Source organism: Pseudophryne corroboree, chromosome 2 (assembly GCF_028390025.1).
Source record: "Pseudophryne corroboree isolate aPseCor3 chromosome 2, aPseCor3.hap2, whole genome shotgun sequence".
Lineage (NCBI taxonomy): Eukaryota > Metazoa > Chordata > Amphibia > Anura > Myobatrachidae > Pseudophryne > Pseudophryne corroboree.
Window position 1 is genome coordinate 496928163 of NC_086445.1, and position 19645 is coordinate 496947807.

A 19645-nucleotide genomic window follows, 5' to 3' on the forward strand; every position below is an offset into this window, starting at 1 on the left:
GCTTCAGTTCCTGAAGTCCAGAAGTTGTTAAGGGAGTACTGCATATACAACCCCTTTTTGATGTCTCCAGTGGCACTGGGCGATCTCAACGTAGTTTGGGATTCCTAAAATCACATTGTTTTAAACAACTCAAATCTGTGGATTTGATATATCTCACATGGAAAGTGACCATGCTGTTGGTCCTGGCCTCGGCCAGGCGAGTGTCAGAATTGGCGGCTTTATCTCACAAAGCCATATCTGATTGTCCATTCGGACAGAGCAAAGCTGTGGACTCGTCCCCAGTTTCTCCCTAAGGTGGTGTCAGCGTTTCACCTGAACCAGCTTATTGTGGTGCCTGCGGCTACTAGGGACTTGGAGGACTCCAAGTTGCTGGATGTTGTCAGGGCCCTGAAAATATAGTTTCCAGGTCGGCTGGAGTCAGGAAATCTGACTTGCTGTTTATCCTGTATGCACCCAACAAGCTGGGTGCTCCTGCTTCTAAGCAGACTATTGCTCGTTGGATTTGTAGTACAATTCAGCTTGCACATTCTGTGGCAGGCTTGCCACAGCAAAAAATATGTAAATGCCCATTCCACAAGGAAGGTGGGCTCATCTTGGGCGGCTGCCCGAGGGGTCTCGGCATTACAACTCTGCCGAGCAGCTACGTGGTCGGGGGAGAACACGTTTGTAAAATTTTACAAATTTGATACCCTGGCAAAAGAGGACCTGGAGTTCTCTCATTCGGTGCTGCAGAGTCATCCGCACTCTCCCGCCCGTTTGGGAGCTTTGGTATAATCCCCATGGTCCTTTCAGGAACCCCAGCATCCACTAGGACGATAGAGAAAATAAGAATTTACTTACCGATAATTCTATTTCTCGGAGTCCGTAGTGGATGCTGGGCGCCCATCCCAAGTGCGGATTATTCTGCAATACTTGTACATAGTTATTGTTACAAAAATCGGGTTATTGTTGTAGGAAGCCGTCTTTCAGAGGCTCCTTTTGTTATCATACTGTTAACTGGGTTTAGATCACAAGTTGTACGGTGTGATTGGTGTGGCTGGTATGAGTCTTACCCGGGATTCAAAATCCTCCCTTATTGTGTACGCTCGTCCGGGCACAGTACCTAACTGGAGTCTGGAGGAGGGTCATAGGGGGAGGAGCCAGTGCACACCACCTGATCTGGAAAAGCTTTACTTTTTGTGCCCTGTCTCCTGCGGAGCCGCTATTCCCCATGGTCCTTTCAGGAACCCCAGCATCCACTACGGACTCCGAGAAATAGAATTATCGGTAAGTAAATTCTTATTTTTAAATCTCAGAATGCCGCCTCTTTTCTGTTGGACTGTTGCTGCTGCCGGAGGGCACCAGAGTTTTATATTTTACATCAGGGAGTGCCGGCCATACTATATATACTATATATTCCAGAAGATGCGGCACTCGTGATGCAGATAACCAAACAAAAATAGCAGGAATCTCTCTGCTACTTTCGTTTGGCTATCTGCATAACGAGTGCCGCATCTTCTGGAATACATAAAGCTGCTCTGCCTATGCTGGCCCCGGATCAAGTTGCCTACTGGTTGTGTGAGTGCCGGACCATAATTGAGATATATATATATATATATATATATGTGTATGTATGTATGTATGTATGTATGTGTGTATATATATATATATATATATATATATATATATATATATATATATATATATATATATATATATATATATATATATAATGTTACTGCATGATGAAATATATATGCAAGTATAATAATTGCACTTACAAGGGAAGATCAGACAGTGAGCTGGGTAGTAACAGGAAGCAGCAGCCAGTGGGGACTGAGGCAATCAGAGCAGCTTCCAAGACACACACAGCACAGCTTGTGCAAGTGCACAACCCGCGATTCGCAAGTGTTTGAAGGGGTGGGGCCAAATTCCGGAGGGGGCGGAGCCTAATAGCGGACCGCTGCTCCGGTTTTTTTTTTTTGCTTAAAAAAAAATATTTGGTCTGTCAGGGGGGTTTCTGGGTACTCAGAAACCCCCCCTGCGTGCGCTAGTGAAACCTTTAGCAGGAAATGGGACACGACACCAGTTGTGTTTCAAAAGCTATGTTGGGGTCCAACCCACCAACGGTCTGGTCCTCAATCATCAAGGTAGATGATCTTCAGAGATTTTGTGTGACCGGGCCTGCAGCTGGCTTTTTATACGTTTGTCCAAAACCTAACACAATGGGAACTGTATTCTCTTTGTCTATTGGTCACTTGGATGGTCATTTACAGTACAGGAGAGGTCATAGGTCGGTTTGAATAGGTGGGCGATGTCTGGTCCAGGTGCACTTGCAGATGTTCTCCACTGGGTTCCCGCCGAATATCAGGAGTACTGTAAATACAGTTAATATTAATATTCTGCTCCTGCGCATAACTATTCGCACTAGCGTGCGATCTTCTGCAAACTAACACCGGAATATTGCTCTTAAAATACCCTACAGCTGGATACCAAACACCACCTCTTAACCTAATTCTCTCCCCTCCTATCCTGTAAAGGTGAATCTGTTTGTTCTTATACCCTTTAAGCAAGTGTAACTCGCTGGTGTGGTGCATGTAGACTATGTGGATTAAATATGTATTGTGTTTTTATGGCTTTTCCATGCGATTACAAATACTACCGTAATTACTCATACCACGCACTAATACGCAGGACCGCGGGAGCGATCATACGCAAATTGCGAATATGTGACCGCACGGCAGAACAAGTACGCGCACTGTGTAGTTTGTACTTGATGTGTGTACTGAAATATTTTCGACTTTGACACACCACTCAGGTTGACATCAATTGATCGACACACCTTAGGTCGACACCTGAAATAGGTCTATATGAACAAGGTCGACATGGAAAAAGGTTGACGTGACTTTCACATTTTTCTTCTTTTCATTTTTTGAACTTTTTCTTACTTTACGATCCACGTGGACTACAATTGGGAAAGGTAACCTTGCCCGAAGCATGGCGAGCGAAGCGAGCCATGCGAGGGGACACTGTGCACTAATTGGGGTTCCCGGTCACATTACGGAGAAAGCGACACACAAAATTTAAAAAAATCATATCGACCCTTTTCCATGTCGACCCTTGTCCATGTCGACCTATTGCAGATGTCGATCCAAGGTGTGTCGACCAATTGGTGTTGACCTAATTGGTGTTGACCCTGAGTCCCTGACCCAAATAAACATTGCTGCATCAGCAGATAACACTGAAATAAGTATCAGGTGGCAGAAGACTGCTGGATTTGGTGCAGTTGAAGATTATTAAAGTAAGAAAAAGGATAAGCACATGAGGGAAGAGGGCCCTACTGGTGAGAGCTTACATTCTAAAGGGAAGGGGTAGACAGACAGGGGTGACACAGACGGGGTACATAGAGAGCATGGAACAGAGGGTTAGGATGAGATTTGGCTGGTTTTGGTAAAGAAGTGGGTCTTGAGAGCCCGTTGGAAGTTTTGTGGAGAGTCTGAGGGGGAGAATTAGGGAATTCCAGAGAAATGGAGCAGCACGTGAAAAATCTTGGAGGTAGGAGTTGGGAGTAGGCAGGAGAGTCACCATGCATTAGCAGAGCGAAGAGGACGGGTGGGAGTGTAAGGGGAGATAAGATCAGAGATGTAACTGGGAGAGGAGTGGGTGAGGGCTTTGTAAGTGACTGTGAGAAGCTTTAAATTGATTCTGAAAGGGAAGGGGAGCCAGTGAAGGTCTTGTAGGAGAGGAGAGGTGGACGTGGTGCGTTTGGTGAGGAAAATGAGCCTGGCAGCAGCATTGAGGATTGATTGGAGTGAAGAGAGGTATTTGTCAGGAATGGCAGTCAGGAGGAGATTACAGTAGTCCAGTCTGGAGATGACCAGTGAGTGGATGAGGGTCTTAGTATCGTCCTGGGTGAGAGGGTCTGATCCTGGAAAGATTTTTTTTAGATGAAAATGGCAGGTTTGTGAGAGGTGCTGAATGTGTGGTTTGAAGGAGAGGGAGGAGTCGAGGATTACTCCAAGACAGCGCACTTGGAGGCTAGAGGACATAGTAGTGCCATCAATAGATAATGAGATTGTGGGAGGTGAGGTTATGCGGGAGGGAGGGAAGGTGATCAGCTCGGTCTTAGACATATTAAGTTTAATAAAGCACTGGGACATCCAAACAGAGATAGCAGAGAGACAGTTGGAGATTTGAGTGAGGAGAGCAGGGGAGCGGTCCGGAGAGGAAAGATAGATTTGAGTGTCATCAGCATAGAGATGATATTGGAAATCAAAAGAACTAATGAGCTTACCTAGTGAGGATGTATATAGAGAGAAAAGAATTGGACCAAGGACAGAACCTTGGAGTACACCTACAGTTAGTGGAAGTGAGGGGGAGGTGGAGTCATGAGAGGAGACCGAGAATGAACGGTCAGAGAGGTAGGAAGACAGCCAAGAGAGGGAAGTATCACACAGACCAATGGAGTGTAGGATTTGCAGTAGAAGAAGGTGGTACACAGTGTCAAAAGCAGCAGAGAGATCAAGAAGAATAAGTAGAGAGTAATGGCCCTTAGATTTAGCAGCTTGGAGGTCATTGCAGACTTTTGTAAGGGTAGGACATAACTAGCTCTCCCTCTTGTTAAGCAGCAGAACCAGGCAGCCAGAATGCAAGCAGGACAGTGTTCAGTTCAGTCAGAGATACAGGAGTATCAGGTTTCACGAGCTACTGACAGAGCTTCTCGACCAGAGGATAGATAGCAGAGGGGAGAGAGCCATAAGTGATGACAGGGATCCCAGCTTCTCCTCCTCCCCGCCTGTGTGTCCGAGTCCTGTGTAAACTGTTATGCAACTAAACCATTTGGATCTAGAGAGAGAGGCACACACAGGGTCCTCCTGAGTCCTGTCCCAGTGTGTAAGTAGTACTGCTGCTGTTATTCTTGCATGTGACAAGGTAAATTACAGATTTTTATTTTTCTATGTGTATTTTAAGGCTTTTAAGTTGTATTTGTTCTACTACAGGAAAACGTTATAAAATAGTTGTCTCTCAATTAGGTGGAGCTATAAACAGTATCCAGGCATTTTTAAACTATTTAAATGTAATATACACCATTGCTTTAAATTTAATATACACAATCTATACCTCCCAACATGATCCTTTCCAGGAGGTACAAAATGCCCTGTACCTGGACTGTCCTCTTAATTTATGATTGCTGTCACGTGTTGAAATACATGTCTTATCAATTAAATAGCACATAGATGACGCCAATCATATATTAAGAGGGAAGTCCAGGTAGAGAGCATTTTGTCGCTCTTGGAATGGGTCATATTGGGAGGTATGCACGGTCTAATATATACCCCCCTTCCCAAGGCTTAATCCAGCCCTTCCCGCACTTTAGAAATTATAACCGCTAGAGTAAGATTTAAGAGGGCCTGGGGCACTTAAACTTGGGTGAAGATGTAATGAAGTCCGAGTTCGGTGACCATGCGGGATGCCGGCTGAATTTGGATGTTTCTTTTAAAGAGGCAATCACGTACAAGGCTAAAACATGCCTTCTACGTGATTGCACCGTTAATAAAAATGTACTTCATTACATCCTGGTCTCTTTGGTTTACTTTTAAAACCGTAGCGTTATCATTCACAAGAGTGAGAAAGGTTTACTAACAGTTTATCTTTGATTATTGGGGCTGTGTATGTGTGTGTATAGACATTTAATTTTTTTACTGATCATATCTTTCATTTACTAACATTACATTTTGAAATCGATTTCAGAATCGAATTTGGTGTCGATTTTGACTAGTGTATTCTTGTTCGGTTTTGATTCAACATTTCAGAATCGAACATAAAATCATCTATAAATTGAATATAAAATCGAATCAAATGTAATAAAAATTGTCAAACACTTCCTTATGTAAGCTATTTTCCATAGATATGAGCGATAACGACGGTAAATCAAATCGTTCTAGTGTGTACACAGCAAACGTTGAATGATTCACGCACCTGCGCTCATTTGAAGAAAGTTGTCAGTCATCCATACATGCAGCTCAATCCCAGTAGAGCAGATCATTCATTATTTAGATTGTTTGTAACAAAGCTCAGTGTGTACACTCAATATCGTTTGTCAGGGAGTTCAAGGGAAATTGCTAATCTTCCACATTGTTCATCTTTCACATCTTTAAAGTCTTTTAGTGTGTATGGGCCTTTAGAGAGAAGAGTTGTTTCCACACACCAGTTATTAGTTGTATAGAATACATACTATGACACTGGGAATAGTCCTTTTAAATAAAAGCTTAGGTAGTGGGTAAAATAAATATTTTGGACAAAACATGATGATCTAACCTTTATATAAATAGCCCAAGATGGCTCCCTGCTTGCACTTTTGACTTAGGGGTAAGGTGGTAATAGTAAAACTTTGGCGTAAGGCACATCCATGATGCAGACGAGCTGTCCTGTGTCTCTTCATTGCCTGTGCCTTGTCATTGCCTGTGCTAGTGATTGAATATTTTAAACCAATCAAATGGAAGATGCAACATGAAAACTAATGGAAAAGACAAGAGTAGTTGCAACACGTCTAATTGTGGAGCAAGTATGCTTTTCATCTCCTCACACTGTAGCTCTCTAAACCTAATTATACCAACATTAGTTTCTGTATTTGTGCTTCTGAGCCAATGTCTTTTTTTTCCTTTTGTGCCACCTTATATTTTAGTATCATGTTATGTTTTTATGAAATTTTTCTTTTTGTCTATCAGGAATCCCATCGTACATATAGGCTGAAGTTGGAGGAATTAACAAAACTGCAGACACAGTGTTCCAGCGCCATATCTCGGCAAAAGAAGAAGCTAAAAGACCTGTCTCTAGAGCTGAAGAAGTATGTAATGTTGCATGCTTAAAATATACATCTATGGCTTTGGCAGAGCATTGAGCGCTTTACTTAATAACAATAGGATAAAATATTATTTAGCTTAAAAGTATCACTTTTTTTTTGTTCTGGGACACTTTAGTAACTGGCAGCTGATAAAGGAAATAGGGGGAGATTTGTCAAAGCTTGGAGAGAAAGTTGAGAGAGATAAGGTACCAACCAATCATCTCCTAACTGTCATTTTGCAAGCTGTTTTTGAAGAATGACCGCTGATTGGTTGGTACTTTATCACTCTCCAATCTTTGATAAATCTCCCGCATAATCTTAGAGGTCAGTCCAATTGTGGGCGTGATGTGGGCGAAGGGTGCAAATTGCCATTAAATTGGTACCGCTTCTCGCACACATCGCGGATCGATCTCCCCCCGAATTTGCACTATTTTGTACCAGCCCTATGAGGCTGCTAACAAAATTCTGCAAATCTGAGCTGACGTAATGTGCAGCCTTTGCTGCACTAACTGGTGGGGTCAAAAACATCACCCGCAATTGGATTGTCTAATCCTGACTACATTGGAAAGCATTGTCTACATACTGTATAAGGATAAAAACTAACACCTTGAGCTAAGGTATACTACCTTTGAAATGCACAAAGATTCCTATATAAAGCAAATCTTAAATTGGACTGCTATTAGTGTATCACAATCTGTAATTTTCCTCTTCACACAAAAATACTTGACTAATAACAACTTGCATTGATATATAAAAGCCGCTGTGTAAACAAAACGATTCACAATAATAAATATTCTGGTGTAACAATGTGATTCTTTTGGAATGGGCAGCCAGCAGCTGTTGGCACTGACGTTCCTTTTGTGTTGTCCGGAATTCTCCACCCTTTGGCACGGAGTTTAGCCTTTCTAGTTATTTTGTTTACATGATGTTATGATTTAAGAAGACAACTTAAAGTCCAGTTTTTTTCTGCGTTAATCTGCTGATGTACCAGTTTTAAAATAGATACATTAAATGTTTAAAGTATGTAATTTAAAAATTGTACCTAAATTGATAATTATATTAAAACTCTAAGGGGTCTATTCATGGGGATCTGGTCTCTAGGTCGACAGTAACTAGGTCGACAGGGTATCTAGGTCGACGACTATTGGTCGACAGGGTCTCTAGGGCGACATGTTCTAGGTCGACAGGTCAAATGGTCGACATGAGGTTTTTTTATGATTTTTTTTTCTTCTTTTTTTAATCTTTTCATACTTAACGATCCACGTGGACTACAATTGGGAACGGTAACCTTGCCCGAAGCATGGTGAGCGAAGCGTTGCACTAATTGGGGTTCCCGGTCACTCTACAAAAAAAACAACATAAAAAACTCATGTCGACCTTTTGACCTGTAGACCTAGAACATGTCGACCTACAGACCCTGTCGACCTAGCATCCCTGTCGACCAATAGTGGTCGACCTAAACACTGTCGACCTAGTTACTATCTACCTTCCATACCACACCCCTATTCATGAAGCAGTAAAAAGTGTGGAGAAGTGAGCCAGTGGAGCTGGCTCCAATCAACACTTATAATTTGCATACTTTAAAATTATACAGAGCAGCTGATTGGTTGCCATGGGCAACTTTTCCACTGGATCACTTCTTCACTCTTTTCACTGCTTCATAAATAGACCCCTAAGGCAGTGCTTCCCAAACGTTTTGGATCTCAGCATCTTTGCTTGTCAGCTATTTTTTTCCACTGCATCCCTAGGCCAGAAGTCTTTTTTTGAGAAATCCAGCAAAAATTATTAAATTACTGTAAGTAAATTGTGCTTCTATGTCATCTTCAAGTTCAGTTACTGCATGTGGTGGTGGACAGGGTTGTGCTTCTGTTTATACACATATTTTCTGATTGGCAGCCACCACAGCTGGTTTTTCTATCACAATGTCCATAAACAGTTTGATTTGGTCCTGCACCACCAACCTGTGGCATACTCTTCAAGTGCCTTAGTGTGACACAGCACCCAGTTTGGGAACCACTGCACTAAGGCTCTTTTGTCTAGTAGTATTCAACCAAAAAATGCATTCTGAATAAGTACATTATTGCTTTATATAGTTTTAACCATAATGCCTAAAATAATTAATAGTTCTATGTTGAGTTTGGAACTTTTGTTATTTTTATATTTATAGAGTAAAGAGCACCCAGGAAAATGGAGAAGATCAAATTAAAGACATACAAGAAAACATTAATCTGCGAGAAAAGACATTTTTTGAGATGGAGTCTTTTCTACCCAAGAAAAATGGGTAAGAATCATGTGTCTACTGTAAGTTCTTTATCTCCACAGCATAGCAGTAAAAAAATTGGCACAGGTTAAAACCTACCCAAGTCTTCAATATGTCACCAATCTACAGTAGGTAATCATTTTATTGAAATAAATTTTAGGTCATATTTGTCATCATCTTAGCATATTGGACAAAATAATAATGTAGTATTGATGGTGATGAATATACCGACGCCGGAATACAGAACAGGTCATGATCCCGACACAGGAATCCCGACAGCCGGAATTCCAAAGATAAGTATAGCCAGGAGGGTTAGTGTTTAGATGCGCAAAAAGGGGGAGGGGGATTAGGTTTAGGCGCCACATGGAAGGGTTAAGGTTAGGCTGCGAGGGGGGGGGGGGGTTAATGTTAGGCACCACCGGAGGAAGGTTAGGTTTAGGCAGTAAGGGGGGAAGGGGTAGGCTGCAGAAAGTGGGGTTTATGTTTAGTCAGTAAGGGGGGAGGTTAGGATTCAGCATTAAGGAGGAAGGTTAGAGTTAGGCTGCGTTAAGGGAGGGTTAGAGGTGGGGAAGGAGTTTAAATAGTTACCTCATCTCTGTCAGGATCTTGACCATCGGGATGGTATTGTGACCGCTGGCATCCTTCCTGCCGGAATCACATACCGATCCTGTATTGATGTATCCTTTTGAAAATAGACATTGTATCGAGTAAATGTGAGCTACTAATCCATATCCACTGAAACAGCCCTGGTGTGTGTGTTAAATGATCTTCTGATGGCAAAAGACAGAGGTGACTGTTCAATATTAATCCTTCTGGATCTCTCGGCAGCATTTGATACCGTGGACCACGGGCTTCTGATTGAGCGACTGATACACTTCTGTGGTCTGGATGGCACAGTCCTAAACTGGTTCAAATCATTTCTCACAGGCAGGTCACAGAGAGTATCATCTGGATTATACTCATCACCACCAGTGCCATTGCCATGTGGTGTCCCACAAGGTTCTATACTATCCCCCATGCTTTTTGCAGTATACATGCTCCCATTGGGCGAAATAATCAGGCGCCATGGCCTGGTCTACCACTGCTATGCAGATGATACACAACTGTACTTGTCCTTTGCTCCGGGCACTGATAACCCAGTAGCAACCCTGAATGGCTGTCTAGCTGAACTACAGGAGTGGATGAGCGCCAGTTGGCTGCGACTGAACCCGGATAAAACAGAGGTCCTTATAATACGACCGCAACATCAAAGGACAAGACTGCAGCATAGCCAACCAACTGGACTTACACTCGGGGATTCAGAATTACAGACTAGTGATCATGTGCGGAATCTTGGCGTTGTCCTGGATGATGGCTTGACACTTAAACATCAGATATCAGCCACAATCAAATCCTCATTCTTTCACCTGAGGAACATAGCCAGAATCAAGCACCTAATTCCCTCAGATGATATGCCAAAAGTCATACATGCATTTGTATCATCTCGATTAGACTACTGTAATGCCCTCTACCTTGGTCTACCAGCAAAAGAATTGCAACGCTTACAGCTGGTGCAAAACACAGCTGCCAGGCTGTTAACCAACCAGCCCCGTTCCAGCCACATAACACCCATCCTCTACTCCCTTCACTGGCTGCCTGTAAGATGGCGAATCCTCTTCAAGATTGGCTTACTGAGTTTCAAAGCATTACATGACCAAGGCCCAAGGTACCTGAAACAGCTTCTGATCCCATACTGCCCCACTCGATTACTGCGATCTGTAGATGAAGGACTTTTAGCAGTACCTAGAATCTACCGTAATTCATCTGGGGGTCGAGCTTTTAGTCATGCGGCTCCGACTCTATGGAACTCACTTCCCAGCACAGTGCGAGAGGCCCCAACTATAGAATCCTTCAAAAGTAGACTCAAGACTTTCCTGTTTACTCAAGCATTTCCATAGTGTCTCTTTTAGTATCTTCATGCTTCTGTATTTTATGAAAAATGTACTTCATTATTTTTCTGTACTATATTATGCTGTGTATCTGTTAAGCGCCTTGAGTCCTATTGGAGAAAGAGCGCTATATAAATAAAATTATTATTATTATTATTATTATGATAAATTAGAGATTTTATACTGAAGGTTGATGTTAGTTTTGTGTAATTATCTATTTTCTGTTATATCTTTTCTCCTTCGTCCTAGAGGATGCTGGGGACTCCAAAAGGACCATGGGGTATAGACGGGATCCGCAGGAGACATGGGCACTTTAAGACTTTAAATGGGCGTGAGCTGGCTCCTTCCTCTATGCCCTTCCTCCAGACCTCAGTTAGATTCTGTGCCCAGAGAGACTGGTCACACACTAGGGGACCCCAACAGAGTTTCTCTAGAAAAGACTTTTGTTAGATTTATTATTTTCAGGGCTCACTGCTGGCAACAGGCTCCCTGCTTCGTGGGACTGAGGGGAGAGAAGCAGACCTACATCTGTGAGTTTAAAGGCTCTGCTTCTTAAGCTACTGGACACCATTAGCTCCAGAGGGTCCGATCACTTGGTGCACCTAGCTGCTCGTTCCCGGAGCCGCGCCGCCGTCCCCCTCACAGAGCCTGAAGAGAGAATCCGGGTGAGTAGCAGAAGCAAGAAGACTTCAGAGGCGGCAGAAGACTTCTGATCTTCGGAGGTACCGCGCAGCGGTCGCGCTGCGCGCCATTGCTCCCACACACTAACGGCACTATATGGGTGCAGGGCGCAGGGGGGGCGCCCTGGGCAGCAATTAAACCTCATTTTGGGGACTGGCAAGACAGTATACAGTGCATAGGCACTGTATACAGACCCCCGCCAGTATAAATAATAGCGGGACACAAGCGCGCCACGTAGGGGGCGGAGCTTCGTCCTCCAGCTCTAATCAGCGCCATTTTCTCTTCTCAGCAAGCTGCAGAGGTGCTGGTCCTGGCCCTCACTTCTGTCTCAAGTAGCAGGGTGCAAAAGCAGGGGGGGGGGGGGGGGGGCACAGCATATTTGGTGTTGTATTTATTTAAATATAAAGCGCTGCTAGGTCTGGGGTTTTGAAAATTCCTTCAGACCGGGTGAGGCGCTGGGTGTGAGCTGGCAAACTCCCTTTCTGTCTCTCTGAAGGGCCTTACTGTGGGTCTGTCCCCTATAGCCCAGTGTGATTGTGTGTGTCGGTACTCGTGTGTCGACATGTCTGAGGCTGGATGCTCTTCCCAGGAGGAGGCTGGTGCGGGGGTAGAACAGAATGTGGGAATGACTCCGTCGGCGCCGCCGACTGCTGATTGGGTAGATAGGCAGAACCAAGCATGGAGACAATCCATGGGAGATGTTTTGTCACAAACTCAGACTTCAGGGTCACAGAAACGTACGTTTACCCAGATAGCAGATACAGATACCGACACGGTTTCGGACTCCAGTGTCGACTATAATGATACCAAGTTGAATCCCAAACTGGCTAAGAGCATTCAGTACATGAGTGTGGCAATAAAGGATGTGTTACATACAGTATCACTGAGGACCCCGCTGTCCCTGAGACAAGGGTCTGTATGTTTAAAGGAAAGAAACCTGAGGTAACGTTTCCTCCCTCTCATGAACTTAACGCTCTTTTTGAAAAGGCTTGGGAAGCTACTGACAAAAAGTGGCTGATTCCCAGGAGAATTTCTATGGCATACCCGTTTCCCTCTGGGGATAGGTTAGGGTGGGAGTCATCTCCCACAGTGGACAAAGCTCTAGCGCGTTTGTCCAAGAAGGTGGCGCTACCGTCCCCGGACACGGCAGCCCTAAAGATCCTGCACTACTTTGAAATCAAATTTATGTCACTACGGGTACGCTGCTCAGGCCGGCCGTAGCATCGGCATGGGTGAGTAGCGCGATTGAAAAATGGGCAGATAACATGTCATCTGACATAGACACCCTGGATAGGGATAGCGTGCTTTTGACAGTGGGTCATATCAAGGACGCTGCAGTCTATCTAAGGGAGCCTGCGAGAGATATTGGCCTCTTGGGATCAAGGGCCAATGCCATGGCAATCTCGGCTAGGAGGGCGTTGTGGACTCATCAATGGAATGGTGATGCTGATTCTAAAAAGGCTATGGAGGCTCTGCCCTATAAAGGTGGAGTTTTGTTTGGTGAAGGCCTCGCGGACCTGGTTTCTACAGCTACCGCGGGTAAGTCTTCATTTCTGCCTTATGTCCCTAGCAGCAAAAGAAAACGCCTCACTATCAGATGCAGTCCTTTCGGTCTAATAAATTCAAGAAAGGACGAGGGTCCTCCTTCCTTGCTGCTAGAGGCAAGGGGAGGGGAAAAAGGTCGCCGGCTGTGGCAAGCTCCCAGGAGCAGAAGTCCTCCCCGGCTTCTGCTAAATCCACCGCATGACGTTGGGGCTCCCATGCAGGAGTCCGCACCGGTGGGGGCGCGTCTTCAGCTCTTCAGTCCGGTCTGGGTTCACTCGGGCCTGGATCCTTGGGTGCTGGAAATTGTGGCCCAAGGATACAAACTGGAGTTTCAAGACGTGCCCCCACACCGATTTTTCAAATCGGCCTTGCCAGCTTCTCTTCCGGAAAGGGAGGTAGTGTGTGCTGAAATACAAAAGCTGTGTCAGCAGCAAGTCATTGTCGCGGTACCCCCGTCACAACGGGGGGAAGGGTTTTATTCAAGCCTGTTCGTGGTCCCGAAGCCAGATGGCTCGGTCAGACCGATTCTGAACTTAAAATCCTTCAATCTGTTTTTAAAAAGGTTCAAATTCAAGATGGAATCTCTCAGAGCAGTGATCTCCAGTCTGGAAGAGGGGGATTTTATGGTGTCAGTCGACATAAAGGATGCTTACCTGCATGTCCCCATATATCCTCCTCATCAGGCGTACCTGAGGTTCGCTGTTCAGGATTGTCATTACCAGTTTCAGACGTTGCCGTTTGGTGAAAATCCTCGGGGCCGTGGAAAGACCAAAGTAATGGCGGAAATGATGGTGCTCCTGCGCAACCAAGGGGTCACAATTATCCCATACTTGGACGATCTCCTGATAAAGGCGAGATCAAAGGAGCAGTTGCTAAAAAACATTGCGCTCTCCCTGACAGTTCTGCAACAACATGGCTGGCTCCTAAATTTGCCAAAGTCACAGTTGATTCCAACAACACGGCTGTCGTTCTTGGGCATGATTCTGGACACGGAACTACAGAGAATTTTTCTTCCGTTGGAAAATGCTCTGGAAATCCAGAACATGGTCAAGGGAATTCTGAAACCGGCAAGAGTGTCGATTCATCAGTGCACTCGAGTGCTGGGGAAGATGGTGGCGGCTTACGAGGCCATCCCGTTTGGCAGGTTTCATGCCAGAGTTTTTCAGTGGGACCTGTTGGACAAGTGGTCCGGGTCCCATCTACACTGGCACCGGAAGATATCCCTATCTCCCAGGGCCAGGATTTCTCTCCTGTGGTGGCTCCAAAGTTCTCTCTCCTAGAGGGTCGCAGGATCGGGATCCAAGATTGGATCCTGGTGACCACGGATGCGAGTCTCTGAGGTTGGGGAGCGGTCTTTACAGGGGGAAAATTTCCAGGGAAAATGGTCGAGCCAAGAAACTTGTCTACACATAAACATTCTGGAATTAAGGGCCATTTACAACGGCCTTGTACAAGCGGAACATCTGCTTCGCGGCCTACCCGTCCTGATTCAGTCGGACAACATAACAGCGGTGGCGCACATAAACCGCCAAGGTGGAACAAGGAGCAGAGCGGCGATGGCGGAGGCCACAAGGATTTTTCGCTGGGCGGAAAAACATGCAAGCGCTCTGTCAGTGGTCTTCATTCCAGGCGTGGACAACTGGGAAGCAGACTTCCTCAGCAGACACGATTTCCATCCAGGAGAGTGGGGTCTTCATCAAGAGGTCTTTGCAGAAGTGACGAGTCATTGGGGAATTCCTCAAGTAGACATGATGGCGTCTCGCCTCAACAAGAAGCTTCAGACGTATTGTTCCAGGTCAAGGGACCCTCAAGCGATAGCAGTGGACGCACTAGTGACACCGTGGGTGTTTCAGTCAGTCTGTGTTCCCTCCACTTCCACTCATCCCAAAGGTGATAAGGATCATAAGAAGAACAGGAGTTCAGGCGATACTCGTTGTTCCAGATTGGCCACGGAGGGCCTGGTATCCGGATCTTCAGGAATTACTCATAGGAAATCCCTGGCCTCTTCCTCTAAGAGAGGATCTGTTACAGCAGGGGCCGTGCGTGTTCCAGGACTTACCGCGGTTGCGTTTGACGGCATGGCGGTTGAACGCCAAATCTTAGCTCGAAAGGGTATTCCCAGAGAGGTCATCCCCACTCTACTGAAAGCTAGAAAGGAGGTAACGGTGAAGCATTACCACCGTATTTGGAGGAAGTATGTGTCTTGGTGCGAATCCAAGAAGGCTCCTACAGAAGAATTTCAGCTGGGCCGGTTTGTCCATTTTTTGTAAGCTGGTGTGGAGGCGGGCCTAAAGCTAGGATCTATTAAAGTGCAGATTTCGGCCTTATCAATTTTCTTTCAAAGGGAATTGGCCTTGCTTCCAGAAGTACAGACTTTTTTGTGAAGGGCGTGCTGCACATCCAGCCTCCATTTGTGCCCCCAGTGGCACCATGGGACCTTAACGTGGTGTTACAGTTCCTTACGTCACATTGGTTTGAACCTTTACAAAAGGTTGAGTTGAAATTTCTCACTTGGAAAGTGGTCATGCTTTTGGCCTTGGCGTCCGCGAGGCGGGTGTCGGAATTGGCGGCTTTGTCTCACAAAAGCCCCTATTTGGTTTTCCATGAGGATAGAGCAGAGTTGAGGACTCGTCAACAATTCCTCCTGAAGGTGGTTTCTTCATTTCACATGAACCAACCTATTGTAGTTCCGGTGGCTTCTGAAGCCTTGGGGGATTCAAAGTCTCTTGATGTGGTCAGAGCTTTGAAAATTTATGTAGCCAGAACGGCTCGTATCAGGAAAACTGAGGCGCTGTTTGTCCTGTATGCTTCCAACAAGATTGGGGCTCCTGCTTCTAAGCAGACTATTGCACGCTGGATTTGTAATACGATTCAGCATGCTCATTCTACGACTGGTTTGCCGTTACCGAAATCCGTGAAAGCCCATTCCACTAGGAAGGTGGGCTCGTCTTGGGCGGCTGCCCGGGGTGTCTCTGCGTTACAACTTTGCTGAGCAGCTACTTGGTCGGGTTCAAACACTTTTGCAAAATTCTACAAGTTTGATACCCTGGCTAATGAGGACCTCATGTTTGCTCAGTCGGTGCTGCAGAATCATCTGCACTCTCCCACCCGGTCTGGAGCTTTGGTATAGACCCCATGGTCCTTTTGGAGTCCCCAGCATCCTCTAGGACGAAGGAGAAAATAGGATTTTAATACATACCGGTAAATCCTTTTCTCTTAGTCCAGAGAGGATGCTGGGCGCCCGTCCCAGTGCGGACTCTACCTGCAGTACTTGTTATTAGTTATTGCTTTTGTTACACAAAGGTTGTGTTTTGGTTCAATCAGCCTGTTGCTGATTTTTTGGTTCATGCTGTTAACTGGTTAGTTGAATGCCATGTTGTACTGTGTGTTGTGGTGTGAGCTGGTATGTGTCTCACCCTTAGTTAACAAAAATCCTTTCCTTGAAATGTCCGTCTCCCTGGGCACAGTTCCTATAACTAAGGTCTGGAGGAGGGGCATAGAGTGAGGTGCCAGTTCACGCCCATTTAAAGTCTTAAAGTGCCCATGTTTCCTGCGGATCTCGTCTATACCCCATGGTCCTTTTGGAGTCCCCAGCATCCTCTACGGACTAAGAGAAAAGGATTTACCGGTAGGTATTAAAATCCTATTTTTATGCAGTATTGTTGACTACAGCTAAAGAGTAATGTTACTATAGAGGTGTGTTTGTTGCTTTTTATTAGGTTTTAATATGAAATGTTCGGTTACATTTTACTTTTTAATTCAGAGTTATGAAAAGCAATGCAAATAATACATTCTAGGGGCGAGATTGTCCGCTTTTCCCCGCCTCCCGCCCACGATCATGTTTGCCAGCAGCCATTCAAATGTTGCTGCAGGCGGGCGCGACATCAGCATTTCAGCTCGCTACCCCAGGGGGTGACTAGCTGAAATGCGCGAAAAGTGACCCGTTTGGTCACCGTGACTTTTCGAGTCGCGCCCAATAGTTTAATTGGGTTTAGCCACTTTACACGGCTAAACCCAACTGCTATGGGCGCGATCAGCGCGAAAATGGGGTACATTTGTATATCACCCCCTGCGATCTCCTGTCACGGGAGATAGGGGGCGATAACATTTGAATCTCGTCCTAGGTGTTAACTTAAGTCTTTGTAATAAATTTGGCACTGCATACAATATTTTACAGAGCTAATGTTTTTTATTTATTGTTTTATTTCCATGCAGCATGAATAGTAATAACTGCAGAAAGTTAGAAAGCAGTCATAAGGTTATATGGGTAATTCAGACGTGATTGCTAGGCTGCTAACTTTGCTGTCCTGCATTTATATAGTCGCTGCCCAAGGGGAGTGTAAATTTGCCCGTGCAAGTGTGCGATCCCATGTGTACGCCGAACTGCAAAAATCCAGTGTGTGCAGTCTCTGCGCAGCCCAGGACTCACTCCTACAGTGCAATGAGAACAGGCTGATCAGGGATGGAGCTGACGTCACACACCCTACCTGAAAACACATGGGAACACATGCGCATGCATACGCATGCGCAGTCTATCATTGATCGCCTGCTGCGCGAAAACGCACAGCAGCGATCAGATCTGAATCACCCTCTATGTCCATGTATAAGAGAAGAAATTTATTATATTTATAGTTTATTGTATGTTCCATTTCAGATTGTACCTAAGTCTGGTATTGGGGAATGTGAATGTAACGCTCCTGAGCAAGCAGTCCAAGTAAGTAAAGCAGGCTCTTTTTGGTGTGATTAATGTCGGAGAACCTTTTGCATTTATTTATTTTTATTTTCAGACCCTGACACACAGAATAAGATTTGATGAGTGGCAGGGTTAGTTCAACATTTAGCCAATGAGATTATTAGAATACACAGTGCTTTAGGTCTGCCAACTCCTGCAGGCCCATTTACGACAAGGTTGCAGTGTGCTATCAAGCAGCAAATCCAAGTATTTATGCACTAACAACATCACAGAGTAATGAAGTCATGCTTCAGTCAACCTGATGCTGGAAAATGCTGCTGTGTTATATGAAACAAAGTTCTCCCAGCTGTTTCATTCTGTGTCTTCAGTGCCTGGTCATTAGGCTGATCAGGCTGCAACCTAGGGCACAGGTTCTTAGGGGACACCTGGTATTGTTTGCACTAGTGTTTCCTGTTCAGTCCTCACCAGTCACCCGTCTTCTAGTGACTCCCATGATCCTCCCTGTCACAGACAGACTGATAGGAGGTGGAAGGAGCATACTGATATACTGCCTGCCCAGGACTATATTGATGAAAATGGATGTGTGCAGCTTATGATAAGCCATTGACACATAAACATTTACTGCAGTGAGTCCTTTGTTTGAAATAATAGGGGTGAGGAATAGCATTTTTTTTAATAGACAACAGACATAACAAGGTTTCAGGACATGCAAGCTCTGTGGCTTGGGGTGGAAGGTACCAGAACCGTATGTTATAAATACAGTGACCTATGAGAGATTGTGATGCTTGACATACTGTACTGTACAAGAGCTGGCGGGTGAGGGCGGTATGTTATCACTGCAAAGACCTATATAAGGGGTGTAGTATGGTTTGCCGGCGGTCGGGGTCCCGGTGACCAGCATGCCGGCATACCGACAGCTGGGCAAGCGCCAATGAGCCCCTTGCGGGCACATTGGCACGCTACGCGCGCCGTGCTGTCTATCCTCCCTCCAGGGGGGTCGTGTACCCCCAAGAGGGAGAAGAGATGTCGGTATGCTGGCAGTCGGGATTCCGGCGCCGACATGGTGGTCGCCGGGAGCCCGGCCGTGGGCAGCCTGAGGACCACCCCTATTTCTCTAACGTCCTAAGTGGATGCTGGGGACTCCGTAAGGACCATGGGGGGATAGCGGCTCCGCAGGAGACTGGGCACATCTAAAGAAAGCTTTAGGACTAACTGGTGTGCACTGGCTCCTCCCCCTATGACCCTCCTCCAAGCCTCAGTTAGATTTCTGTGCCCGACGAGAAGGGTGCACACTAGGGGCTCTCCTGAGCTTCTTAGTGAAAGTTTTAGTTTAGGTTTGTTATTTTCAGTGAGACCTGCTGGCAACAGGCTCACTGCATCGAGGGACTAAGGGGAGAAGAAGCGAACTCACCTGCGTGCAGAGTGGATTGGGCTTCTTGGCTACTGGACATTAGCTCCAGAGGGACGATCACAGGCCCAGCCTGGATGGGTCCCGGAGCCGCGCCGCCGGCCCCCTTACAGAGCCAGAAGAGCGAAGAGGTCCGGAAAAATCGGCGGCAGAAGACGTTCCTGTCTTCAATAAGGTAGCGCACAGCACTGCAGCTGTGCGCCATTGCTCTCAGCACACTTCATACTCCGGTCACTGAGGGTGCAGGGCGCTGGGGGGGGCGCCCTGAGACGCAATAAAACATGATAAAAATACCTTACATGGCAAA

General features: G+C 45.7%; 1 protein-coding gene across 1 annotated transcript in view; it reads left to right on the forward strand.

Moving 5' to 3' along the window:
* TMEM120A (transmembrane protein 120A) overlaps positions 1-19645 on the forward strand; it is a 145203-nt gene that overhangs the window by 67820 nt on the left and 57738 nt on the right. The window contains exons 2-4 of the mRNA XM_063953974.1: positions 6708-6826; positions 8991-9104; positions 17892-17951. Of these exons, the coding sequence (XP_063810044.1) occupies positions 6708-6826; positions 8991-9104; positions 17892-17951 (293 nt within the window). The remainder of the gene's footprint in view (positions 1-6707; positions 6827-8990; positions 9105-17891; positions 17952-19645) is intronic.